General features: G+C 33.6%; 1 protein-coding gene across 1 annotated transcript; it reads left to right on the forward strand.

Annotated features, from left to right (window-relative positions):
- Positions 1–2,919: 2,919 nt before the first annotated feature.
- Positions 2,920–4,312, forward strand: LOC125203585 (transcription factor DICHOTOMA-like). The gene is made up of 2 exons (XM_048101965.1): positions 2,920–4,112; positions 4,184–4,312. The coding sequence occupies exons 1-2, from the start codon at positions 3,238–3,240 to the stop codon at positions 4,197–4,199; spliced, it is 891 nt and encodes a 296-aa protein (XP_047957922.1). The 5' UTR covers positions 2,920–3,237; the 3' UTR covers positions 4,200–4,312.
- Positions 4,313–12,738: the final 8,426 nt, after the last annotated feature.

A 12,738-nucleotide genomic window follows, 5' to 3' on the forward strand; every position in this document is an offset into this window, starting at 1 on the left:
GACAATGGCATGCATAAAATACATTATTAAAAGACAATGATTCCACCATTTTTCATTTTTTTTGAATGATATATACATAACCAACATAATCTGTTACATCAATCTTTATGCGATCATTAATCAATACTTATAATTTCAATTGAAGGATATGTATATGTCCATTTTTGTTATATCTTCTTTTGAAATATTAAATCATGTTTGTCCATATTGTGTCTTCTGCCTTATGTGGTTGGAATATTCATTTGAATCTTGTGTTGTACGGCATTCTCTATATTTTATCATCTTGCTATTTTTTTTTATATTTTTCTATCCGGTGTTATGTTATTGATGACATAATCAAATCTGTAATAAAGAATTAAGACTGTGGTTCTCTGTGATTAACTAAAAATTCAGGACAATTAATATTTGGTGTCCGTGTTCAGTGAGCAGAATAAATTACAAATATTATGATGTGACGACAATAATTTTGCACCATTTGGTGCGATTATATTATGCTTCTTTTTAAAATAAAAACTTCTACCGCCGCATGCATTCACGTTAAATCATGTCTCTTACACAGTAAAAATGGATAAAAGTTAGTGAAAGGGACTTGTTGTGGCCTGATTGCCAATCGAATCAAATACTCCGTATATATTTCTTCAAAATAATGAAAACGTTTGTCTATTTTCTTGTTAGCACCATGCTTAATTAGAGTTTACTAACCTACCCTCTCTAATTTCTAAGATACTGAAAAATATATATTGCTTAATTTAATTGTATCAAATTGGACGTTAGGAATTTAAAATTGAATACGGTAATTTGAATTTCATTTTATTGATGATTGCAATTGTTTGATATTTCATCTTTTTTATAGAATTTCTTATTTTATATTTATATGTACATAACATTAATTTAAAAACTACAACAAACTCACCTTTACAATATGAGATATGTGGCGGTTGATGTGCTATTTCAACTGCAACTTATGTTAAAGTTGACCAGAGAACTAAAATGGATGGGATATTAGTTTTAAAATTAATACTATAGATTACATAATTCAGTAACATTAAATAAAAATTTACCCCCTTAATGGGTTTTGCCCTAGTTAATAGCACTTGAGCTGTGTATAGAAAGTGGCCCTAGCTTAAATTAAAGGTACACCGGCAAAAGTAAGGCCTATACCTATATACTAAGATTAGTTTTTTGTCCCTTCATTATCTGATTAATACTCTAATAATTTCATCACATTCTTCGACAAAATTTCCAAAGTTTAATGATAATTATATCATGATTCTGTTCCACGGCACAAATGTATGGTACTTTTTTCCTACTAATTAACTAAAAGGTGTGTCCAAGAGTTTATTTTGTGAAATGATATGTTTATCACATTTAACCAAACTATATCAATTCAATATTTCATCACATTTTTCAGGCATCTGATCACATGTAAACAGATACTGTACTTCTATACATCTTGCTAGTATAAGTACGTATTTATTTTTTCACAAATGTCCAAAAGATAGTACTGACCTCCTAACTAATTAGACAGTGTTTATTAATTATCCAGCCCATGGGGTTGGATGTGTGTAAATTAGTAGAGCAATAAGATTGTCTTACATTTCGTATTCCCAAATCAATAATGATTAAATTTGTACTTCACTTGCATATGAGTAAATACTACAGTAGTTTCAATAAAACTGTACTAGCAAACTGGAGAAAAGGAAACTATTAATTTTCATAAATCACCATGCAGCTAAAATTTGAATAATTGTCATAGAACCCTTATCATAAAAATACTTATGTATTGAGCATACCAACTTCTATTAGAATTAAAAAAAATTAAGAATAGACTCAATATAAAAACATTAACAAGTACACTTTTTGCAAGACATCAAGTCCCATAGAGACTGAATCAACTCAAGATAGCTTTGGCGCATTAATAAAAGATTAACTTCTTTTTCTTGATTATGTTCTTGAAAAAAAGTTAATTTAATTAATTACAAGAAAACTTCATTTTTTTTCTCAAATATCTCCAGTTTCACTGTATTAGGGTTTCCTTTTCTGCACTAGCATCAAGAATATATACAGAACTAAACACATCCACAATTGAGATAGATAGATAGAGAGAGAGAGGATGAGAGAGAGTGTCCTTTTCTACTTACTCAATTGCCATGGCTTTCCTCTCCAACTGCACTTGAAGCTTCTGAAGCAGTTTCACTTGCACACTAATATTTATGAGTAAAAGATAAAAAACTCCTCCACTTGACGAGCAGTAGTTGATTTTTTTTTACCCAAGGAGAACAAACAAACAAGACACAAACCCTTGTAGCTCAACATTAGGGCTTCCAATTTCCTCTTTCAATAAATAGGGTTTCCAGATCTACTACTATTGAAATTCCCACTGATCAATGAGAAGAAATTGAAAGGCACCTTTCCCAGTTGCACAAAAAGGGTGAAGAGGTCCCCTAGATTGCTTTGAGCCATGCCGGAAATGGTGATTTTTCCTCATCTTTTTTTTCACTTTTTTTTTTTTTTTCAGAGCAATATGTGCTCAACCGGACACGAGATAAATGGGGCCCTTCTTAAAGCACAAGAAATGAAGAAAATTTTGTCGATTGCGTAGAGTTATAGACAAAGGTACGGTTTTAGACTCCAAAATACTTGTTTTTTAAATCACCACACAGCTTTTCTTGGCTCCCCACACATGCAATGGTCACCCACCCCTACAAAAACCTCACGGCCCTAATTTTTAAAAATTTAAATTTTAAAATTAATTAATCACAAAATCTCTACCAATTCAAAAATGTGACACTCATAAAGGCTTAGTCAAATTTTTAGGTTTGATACAAGCGTGGTTATGATTAGTCCAATAAATTCAAGTAGTATTTGCCATTGCATCTCATTCCCTACAAATCAAACAGTAGGGTCTGTATCAGCAAATATACTAACTCTGTATAATTATTGCAAATGAAGTGTGGAAATCCCTAATCATCTCCATGAATGGGGCCTTGGCATGATGAATTAAAAAGAAAGAGACAAGTCTTTTCTAACCCCAATAAACAGATCTGCTAAACAAAGGCATTACCCTGTGCGAACATCCCTTTCCTCTCCGGTTCATGAGCCTCCGTTTCGGAAAAGTGCAGAGCTTGATCGCTGAAATAAATGCTTCATTCTTCAAATATGAGGGTTTCCTCTCCTCCATCACTCCATAATTACCACTAGCTAGGGCTCCCAACACCTCCACAACTCCTCACCACCATGTTGGGAAGAAACACTTACCTCCCCCCCGCCGACCTCGACTCCGGCGTGGAAATCCTCCTCCACCACCACCACCACCACCAATATCTCCACCCGGAAGCAGCAGCCGCCTTCTCGGGGCTCTACTTGGCCGCTCCCGAGGCCTACAACGGAGAGGGCTCGGGCGCTGCCCCGGTGAGGAAGCAGGCGGCGAAGAAGGACCGGCACAGCAAGATACACACGGCGCAGGGGCCGAGGGACCGGAGAGTCCGCCTCTCCATCGGCATTGCGAGGAAGTTCTTCGATCTCCAGGAGATGCTGGGCTTCGACAAGCCCAGCAAAACCCTTGATTGGCTTCTCACCAAGTCCAAAGCAGCCATCAAGGAGCTGGTGCAGACCAGCAACAGCAACAAGAGCGACTACTCCTCTCCCTCTGCATGTGAGATGGTGGCCTCCTCTGATCAGCAACACGGAGGAGGAGGGGATTCCAGCAGGAGGGACAAGGATAAGGCCGCGAGGGAGGCGAGGGCCAAGGCGAGGGCGAGGGCGAGGGAGAGGACGCTGGAGAAGATGTGCATCAAGCAGCTCGGTTCTGATCTCAACCCTCCATCGTTTGAATGCAATCAGCTGGGGTTTTTGCAGCTCTCCGGCAGGGCCACTGCTGGTTTTCGAGACCCGGTTTATCACTTCGGTGAAGGGGCGAGGCATGACCTAATTCAAGAACCGCCTGTGATCAAACGCAAGAACAAGAACCCTTCTTCCATTTTGGGGTTTCAGCAAAATATTGGTTTGAGTTCAAACTATAGCATGATCCCATCGTCTGCTAATGAGAATTGGGATGTTTTTGGGCTCTCCTCGCAATCCAACTCTTTTGATCAGCACAAGTTCTTCAATAGGTATGAATCATGTGCATATTTTGTTGTCTTAATTAGATTAAGAATTAATGATGTTGATTTTCGATTTGCAGCAGCTCAAACATATAGTAAGAAGAAGAAGAAGAAGAAACTCTTTGGGAATCCACAGGACTACTAATGTTGCTCATATTGTGTTTAAACAAGTAGTGTAAGTTTTTGGTTTTGAGCAATTTTCCAATATCTGAAACCTCAATTGATGTAATATCTTTTGTCTCTGAACTTAATTCCCAAGTATATAAACTATTTATCAATTGATTGTCGAATTAATGTCTAGCTTTGAATGCAAATTTACTTTGTTATGAGTAACCTTTTGCATAGAACCCATGGACATAGGTTAAACTCAGCAGTCCATGTTCAATATTGGAGCTGTCTTCATCAAGATGTGTCTGAATTCGATGTGAATTCTTAACCAATATTTTCCTGAACATGTTAATTTAAGAGAACTGGAGCAGATGATGATCAAAATGGCACATCAAGTTACACACTTCAAATCAAGCTTAACAGAAAAGCAGATATTTATCAGTTTAAAAGAGACCATGATAACAGATTCTAATGTATTTGTCATGTCAGATTATTAAGAATGTAAAACCTTCTGGTTATTATTTGCAAGTTAAGAACCTTGGCTGATTTTGACCTAGCTACACCTTCTAATTCCCCATTTTGTTGCAGCTAGAAACCCATCTATTCATTCAAGATTGGGGGGTGAATTTATTGGCTAGCTAGAAACTCCTTAATTAGAATCATTTCAACTTTCTGATAGCTTGAATCTTAAGAGGGGAAAATGTGTATGTCTATACTCATTTTTCCTACCTTTCCATCTTCACTCTAACTAGTACAAAATACACAATAGTAGGATTTTCAGCTAAGTTTTCAAAATCATTACAGAATCAAAGTGAGTTTCTTATTCTTGTTTCTTAACTAAGTAGTTCTTTGTGATGGGAAGCACACTTACCACTTCACCTTAGATTACTATTGCATTACTACATTTTTTGTCACTTACGAAGAGCCGGAAGAGCCAATATACAGATTCCTAAACCCTGTTTCGTGTAAGTTTGCAACATGATAGCTTATCTCTAGACCTCCAAAAATCTTTGTTTGATTTTAATCTCATCCAAATTCATTGAGTTTTTTTCCTCATGCTGGGAAGATGTTAATTTATAGGAGAATCTTCTTTACAACCACATTTCTTAAGAAAATATAATTTCATCTGCAGTAGTAGCTAGCAGCATACATCTTTTCTGTAATAAATTAAGGCTATGAGCTAGCCTTGTTGTGTTTGAACTTTTGTTACATTCTGCAGACTGTTGCATTAACATATTTATGTAAGTTATGTGAACTAGAAATGATTTTACCAGTTTGAAATCCCAAAAAAAATTGTTTGTTGAAGTCCTTTCTTTGTGAAAAAACTCAACACCCACATTAGGTCAAGTGACCTATTTCACTGCACACCTAATGCTAACTTCAATAGATTTTTATATCTCGAAATAAAAGAAAAACAATTCTATAACTTTATTAAATGAATCTTTTCTAAACATGTGGGGTGGAATAGCAGCAAAATCATGATTTCATTTATATTCACATGCAGAATTGAATGTTTGTTAAAGTTTGGCAGTTACTTTTCATTCTATACAAGCTTTAATGACCCCACAATATTTTAATGAAAAGATGGATTTATTAAATGTTAGTATAAGAAATGCATATTTATTAATCTTATAGTATTCCAAACAATAACTATACCTGCTTAATTTAGCAGCTACAACATTTAAAGACATCTATCGCTATAGGAAAATGAGAAAGCTCAAACTATTGCTGTCAAACACTTATTCTTCAACATTTACTCTTGAGAAAAAACATATCATGTGAACAACAGCTAGCAAATTCTGAAGCTCCAGTTTGGAATTTTACTGTGAGAATAATGAAAAAGATGATATATTGTGATGTATATGGTGATAGCATTAATGAGTTAGTGGGAGAATTATGTCCATATATGCATCAGTAGTGGTGAGTGGTTGAGTTAAAAATATCTTTTCCAAATTGTCAAATTTGTTGTTACCTCTTTTTTATTGGGGGAATAGCAATAAAGAAGTTTGCAGTTAATATGTCTCAACAAAAATAAATATCACCAGCTTCATCTTGATGCCTTATTTCAACTGACTTTCATGGTTATATATATGACTTGTCTCAGGTTGTACATATGGATGATCTCAGAAGAATTAATTGTTAAGGTTCACTTTTATGAATGATGATAAAGATCAATATCAATTGCAACAAAAAATCAAGAAGCAAAGCCTCAAAATTTGCACCTGTATATAAAATCTTCATAAATATGGTTGTACTGTCAGATTCACTTACCTCAGATGAAAAAAAGCCTCCTTCATTGCTCATTTCTTGTATATAAAAGGAAGTGGTTTCTGTAATTGATCAAGGATGACTGGGAACTAATAAATATGCAATTGCAAGAATGATTAATATTTAATGTGGAAAAAGATAGATGAATGAAAGCAAATAGAACCTACAAATGTGTAAATGTATCACTCCAAAAAAAGGTTTTTAATGATTAGATTGCCCTCATTTTTGACAACCTTAATTTGTTTGCAATAGTTACAGTAAATTTTCCACCAGTATCGATCAAGCATTTTAAGAAGAGACTAAGGAGTTTCGAGAACCCAAAAAAGAGTTGGAAAAATAGGAAAAAAAGGCTAGATATGAATAAAAATTGATAGTAAGTAGCTAGGTATTCAATTGTGGAATGACAATCTATATAATTTGTTTATTCCTTAGCTGGGTAGAATTATTACAACCTTGGTCGTAACATGGAGCCAAGTGTAAAAAAGTTTGACCAATATATATTTGGTGATTTTCTTGATCAAATTTTGCAGGCATATAGGGTATGGTAGTACTGGTGATATTTGTACCAGGAAATCCACTGTTTGCTAGAAAGAGTGATAGGTGAGTGAAAAGATATGATATTGTCTCCATAAAATCTTGCAAATTCTGCTTGTCATCTTCGTTTAATTTAATTTCTTAGTATATGAGAGTAACCTCATATCAGTATTATTGGAATTCACTAGCTGTACATCCTCTTCCACATAGCTAGCAATAGAGAGTTCGAAAATATTCAGAAAACATGAATGAAGTGAGGTTTAATAATTTTCCGATAATTTATAAAATAGTTTCAATCACATCAGTCTAGTAGCTCGATGATAACTGGCGAGTGTAGTTGTTGAGAAATTGGGGGCTCAGAATTCAAAAACACCTATATTGATATAGTATGATTAAATCAAATCAATTACACTTGCCATAAGGTCCCATATATACAGCCTATATATCTAATTTTGGGTGACAACAGATGTGCTAAACAAGTTTTTTTTGGTTTAGGTCTGGAGAAATAAGATAGGGTTGATTATAAGTAAGAGCTGGAGGACTGACAAGATCTTTTTTTTAATCTTAATCAAATTGATGTGAAAAAAAAAATTCAAATATTATGTCATTTGTCACATTTAGAGTAGTACTATTACGAAATTAACTAAAAGCTTTATAATTCTTTAAAATTAATTTTAAAATAAAATTTAAACAACAAAAAATATTTCTATTTTGTAATGATATTAAAGACATTGACGGATGCAAGAACATTGTTTCGGGTCAAGAAAATAATGAGTATTATAATGTTAAACATACAATTAGAAACTGATAATAGTTACTAGTACATTGTTTAAATTTTGGATATTTTACGATCAACTATGAGAATGTCGAACTTTTGAACAAATGAATTACTAAAAGAGAGTACTTGTTCATGATAACTATATTAATTGATCTTCGTCTTGATCATATAGTGATATACCTTAATTGTCCTTAATATTCATATATCTTGGAAAAATACAGTACTAACAATAAAACACCAACCAGTAATATCTACAATAATAATCAGATTCCAACATAACAACAAAATTATCGGTGTAAATATTAAAGATACTAGTACCTTGTAAATTAAACTCAACTATTTAGTAACATCAGTTGAGGCACTCAATAAGAAAGAAATATAGTAGTGGTACTTATAAACTAAAAAAAAAGGAGTAGCAACAAACAATATGTTTGGAATTGCTTTGTTATTACATTATAGTATTATACAGTAGGAGAAAAGATCTGCAGCATAATGAATATGGGCGATTGTGAGCGATTAAATCACACGTAGGCCACTTTCCTTATTTTTAGAATTTACTAACAGAATATAATTCCCTTTCATCTATCTTCATGTCAGCAATATTATTTATTTTCTTTTTTAACTTTCCTTTTTTCTCTTTTTAGTTATCGTATCTTTGTTTGTTTTCTCCTAAGTTTTTATTTCTCCACAACTTTCAAAGTGCTGTCTCTCTCGAGGAGTGCTAGCATAAGGTTAGTTTTAAGCCTTGATCTTCATATATGCTTAGAATTTCTTACATACTACTTCTGTCCCTGAAAATTTGATATACTTTACTATTTCGGTCCGTCCCTGAAAATTTGATACACTTCATTTTTACCATTTTTGGTAGTGGACTCCATATTCCACTAACTCATTCCTACACACATATTATTATAAAACTAATATTTTAAAAGTAGGACCCACATCCCACCAACTTTTTCAACTCACTTTGCATTACATTTCTTAAAATCCGTGTCGGGTCAAAGTGTAGCAAATTTTGGGGGACGGAGGTAGTAATTTACATGTTTTTTAGTTTTACTTGTTTATATTATATGCTTGATTAATTTTTTAAATAATTTCGTGTTTTAATTGTCTCTTGACTGAATCTATACTTGTAATAATACCAATTAGGAACCTCCAATTAAGAACCTCCGGCTTATCATAAAATTATCAATTTGTATTTTTTAATTATTTCTATTATTCTGTTTGCTTATATTAATATTTTGAATGTATTTTCTTAGTGTTTTGAGTGAAAATATGAACGATCAATTATATATTCCTGAAGTTGCAAATGACCGAAAGCCGGAAATTGGAATGAAATTTGGATCAATAGATAATGCGTTTGAATTCTACAATCAGTATGCACGTGAAGCTGGTTTTAGTGCTAGATATAACTATAATAGAAAGAATAAGATGACAAATGAAGTTGTTTGGAAACAATTTGTATGCTTTAAAGCTGGTCAAACTGATGAAGCTCGTTCAAAAAATCGAGCACCACCTGGTGGTCCGATTCAGATAAGAGCTCGTGGTGAAGTTAGAACTAATTGTAAGGCAAAGATCTCCATTGTCAAGCAACAAACTGAATCTGATCTGGAGTGTTAGCGTCTTTATGGAAGGTCATAATCATGGACTCTCTACTCCGTCAAAGGTGCATTTACTCCGATCACATCGTAGTGTTTCTGCTGTGAAGAGAGTGTTGACTCAACAATTTTCAGAAGCTAATATACCAACCTGTCAACAAATGCAACTATTGGAGATGGAGTCTGGGGGGCCCGAAAGTGTAGGTTGCACAGAAAGAGATATCACGAATTTAGAGAGAGAGTTAAGGGATGAACAAAAGGGGATTGATGCTGAAACTCTTATAGAATTCTTTACTTCCGAGAAGGAGAAAAATTCATCATTTTTCTTTGACTATGAGACAGATTCAGAGAATATATTCAAAAGATGTTTTTGGGCAGATCCTAAATCAAGGAGGGCTTATGGAGCATTTGGTGATGTTGTTGTGTTTGATTCCACTTATAACACTAATAAGTACGGAATGATTTTTACACCTTTCGTAGGGGTTAATCATCATCATCAAACGATAGTTTTTGGATGTGGATTTCTAAGTGATGAGAAGACAGAATCATATATTTGGTTGCTTAATAAGTTTATGGAAGCTATGCCAAGTGATGCACCAAAAGCAATCATTACTGATCAAGATCCTGCTATGACGAAAGCACTTGCACAAGTTCTGCCAGAAATAGTGCATCGTTATTGTTTATGGCACATATTGAACAAATTTCCAGAGAAGATTTCTCCAGTGACTTTCCGAGATCATTATCAGAGCATAAGGAATGTTATTAAAAATTCAACATCTCCTGAGGAATTTGAGAATGGATGGAAAGAGGTTATTAGATGTGCTAACTTGGAACAAAATAGTTGGATATTGTTGATGTATGGACTGCGGCATAAGTGGGTTCCGACATATTTTAGTCATGTTTTTTTTGCATGGATGTCAAGTAGTCAGAGATCAGAGAGTTCGCATTCATTTTTTAAAAAGTATGTCTCTCACAAGAACTCATTGATGGATTTTATCACACGATTCAATCGGGCACTAAGACGCTAAAGACACAATGAGTTAGTTGCAGACCATGTTGACATGAATGAGCAACCAAAAATCAAAACAAATTGGCCGATGGAAGCTCAAATGGTTAAAGTGTAATCGAAAAAAAAATGGACGGAATTTCAAGATGAAATGAGTCGAAGTCATGGTTACTTTGTGCAACAGACCTCTATCAGAGATGATATTGTGATTTACAATGTGATGAGTTTCCAAAGTAGTTCGTCCTCAAAACCAAGGCTACTGATGCATGATAAAAATAGTGACCATATCTCATGTAATTGTGGGAAATTTGAGTTTGATGGTATTCCGTGCAGACATATGCTAGCTTTCTTCCGTGTCAACCAAATATTTGAACTACCTGACAAGTATATCCTTAAGCGATGGACACGAGAAGCAAAGAGTGGTGTTGCTTATATATTAGATGATGAAAACTGCAATGATGATCCAACAAGATTTTTGATCTCACGACGAGCCAAGTTATCTTATAAGGCCTCAACACTAATTGATTATGCATCTTTGACTGACGAGGGGACAAAGTTTTTGGATGAACAACTTGATTACATACATGGTAAAATCAAGGAGATGGGTATTAGTCCAACAACTATGCACGGAAGTCAAACAAGGAAGAGCTTAGATAAAACCAAAAACATTGGTGATCCTTATAAGATAAGATCAAAAGGATGTGGTAAGTGAATGTTATCATCAAAAGAGAAGTCAATTTTAAAGACTAGGGCTTGTCATGGTTGTGGACTACGTGGTGCATCACATGATAAACGTAATTGCCCAAAGTTGCAAGACAGGTATGTGAATTATTGTTAGGATCCATTATTTACATTGTTTAGTTGTTTTAATGACCAATAAATTTAATTTACTGTTTTTGCTCTCATCTTTATATTTCAGATCAGTTGCAGATGACCATCACGACATCAACGAATATGCAAATGAAAAAGCTTGATGTCCATAGCTAGTGATTTTTTTAATTCTGTTCGCTTAGTGTTGCTAAGACAATATTTTAATCTTTTGATGGTTTTATTGTATTGAAACAGATTTTATAAGAATACATCTTATTTCTTCATAGTACTTCGTGCATCTAATTAATTTCATCCTTTCAAAGCCTATTGTATTCAAAATCTGAGTCCTTAATGATTTTTCTTCCAAAACTTTTGCAATATTAGTTAAAAGTAATTGGAAACGTAGTTTTACATTGAGAAATTAAATCTCATTTAAATCATTAAATTAAAAATGTAGCACTATTTTTTAAGATCATCAAAACTAAAGAGTAAAACAAAAAAAAAACGAAGCTATTTTATTTGAACAAAAACTAACCATGAAATAGTCTATAGTTTAGGTGAAGAAGAAAGTTATTTAGGAATAGTATTCATGCGCTGGTAGAAAGATAAATAATGAAAAGGGACAAATCCATAAAGGAAAGCTATTAAAGAAAATAAATAATTTTGCTGACATGGAAATAGATGAAAGGGAATTATATTTTGTTAGTAAATTTCTAAAAGTAAGGAAAGTGGCCTACGTGTAATTTAGTCGCTCACAATCGCCCATATTCATTATGCAGCATATCTTTTCTCTATACAGTAGTATATAAGATTACCATTTTGAGTTGTAAATACAAACGATGTCGGTCATAATAGATAGACTTTCATTCTAGTTCCTACTCAAATTTGAAAATTCATTCTCCCTTTGACAGGTCCAGCATACAAGAGATGAATTCATGGCCTAAGCCGCGGCCACAATATATTTTCCTCAAAATGTTTGATACTATATTTATATTTTGTATATGTCCCGACAAATTTCCATCCACGAGATATGAATTCATGGCCGATTCCAACAAAAAGTAACACTTACAGTTTAATTAGGAGTTTAAATTAACATTATTTTCAATATTATGAATTGTAGCTGAAAATAGAATTATTGCTATTGCAAGTGTTGTGACTGAAGTAAAAAGAATGCTATCACGACATTGAAAAATAGAGTCGTTATTGAAATGAAGTTGATCATTTGACCCTTATTGTGGATGCTATTTAAGCAGGAAGAATAGTAACAGCGCAGACATTGATGGAATATTCTGCTTGAAAAAATAAAATAGTAATAAAACAAAAAATATATATTTCTGGAATATTCTGTGGACGTTATTCTTTCCATATCCATGTCAGATGTGAGTTTCTGGGTATTTTCTTAAAAAATTTGCCGGTTGAAGGGTTGTACTATTAACTAACCTTCAGTTGTGAAATGCATAAACACTTGAACCGTAGGTTAATTAGTTCGCAATCTAATAAATTAATCTCAATATAGTAAAATTAGCATCTAAA

Source organism: Salvia hispanica, chromosome 2, assembly GCF_023119035.1.
Source record: "Salvia hispanica cultivar TCC Black 2014 chromosome 2, UniMelb_Shisp_WGS_1.0, whole genome shotgun sequence".
In the NCBI taxonomy this organism is placed as follows: domain Eukaryota; kingdom Viridiplantae; phylum Streptophyta; class Magnoliopsida; order Lamiales; family Lamiaceae; genus Salvia; species Salvia hispanica.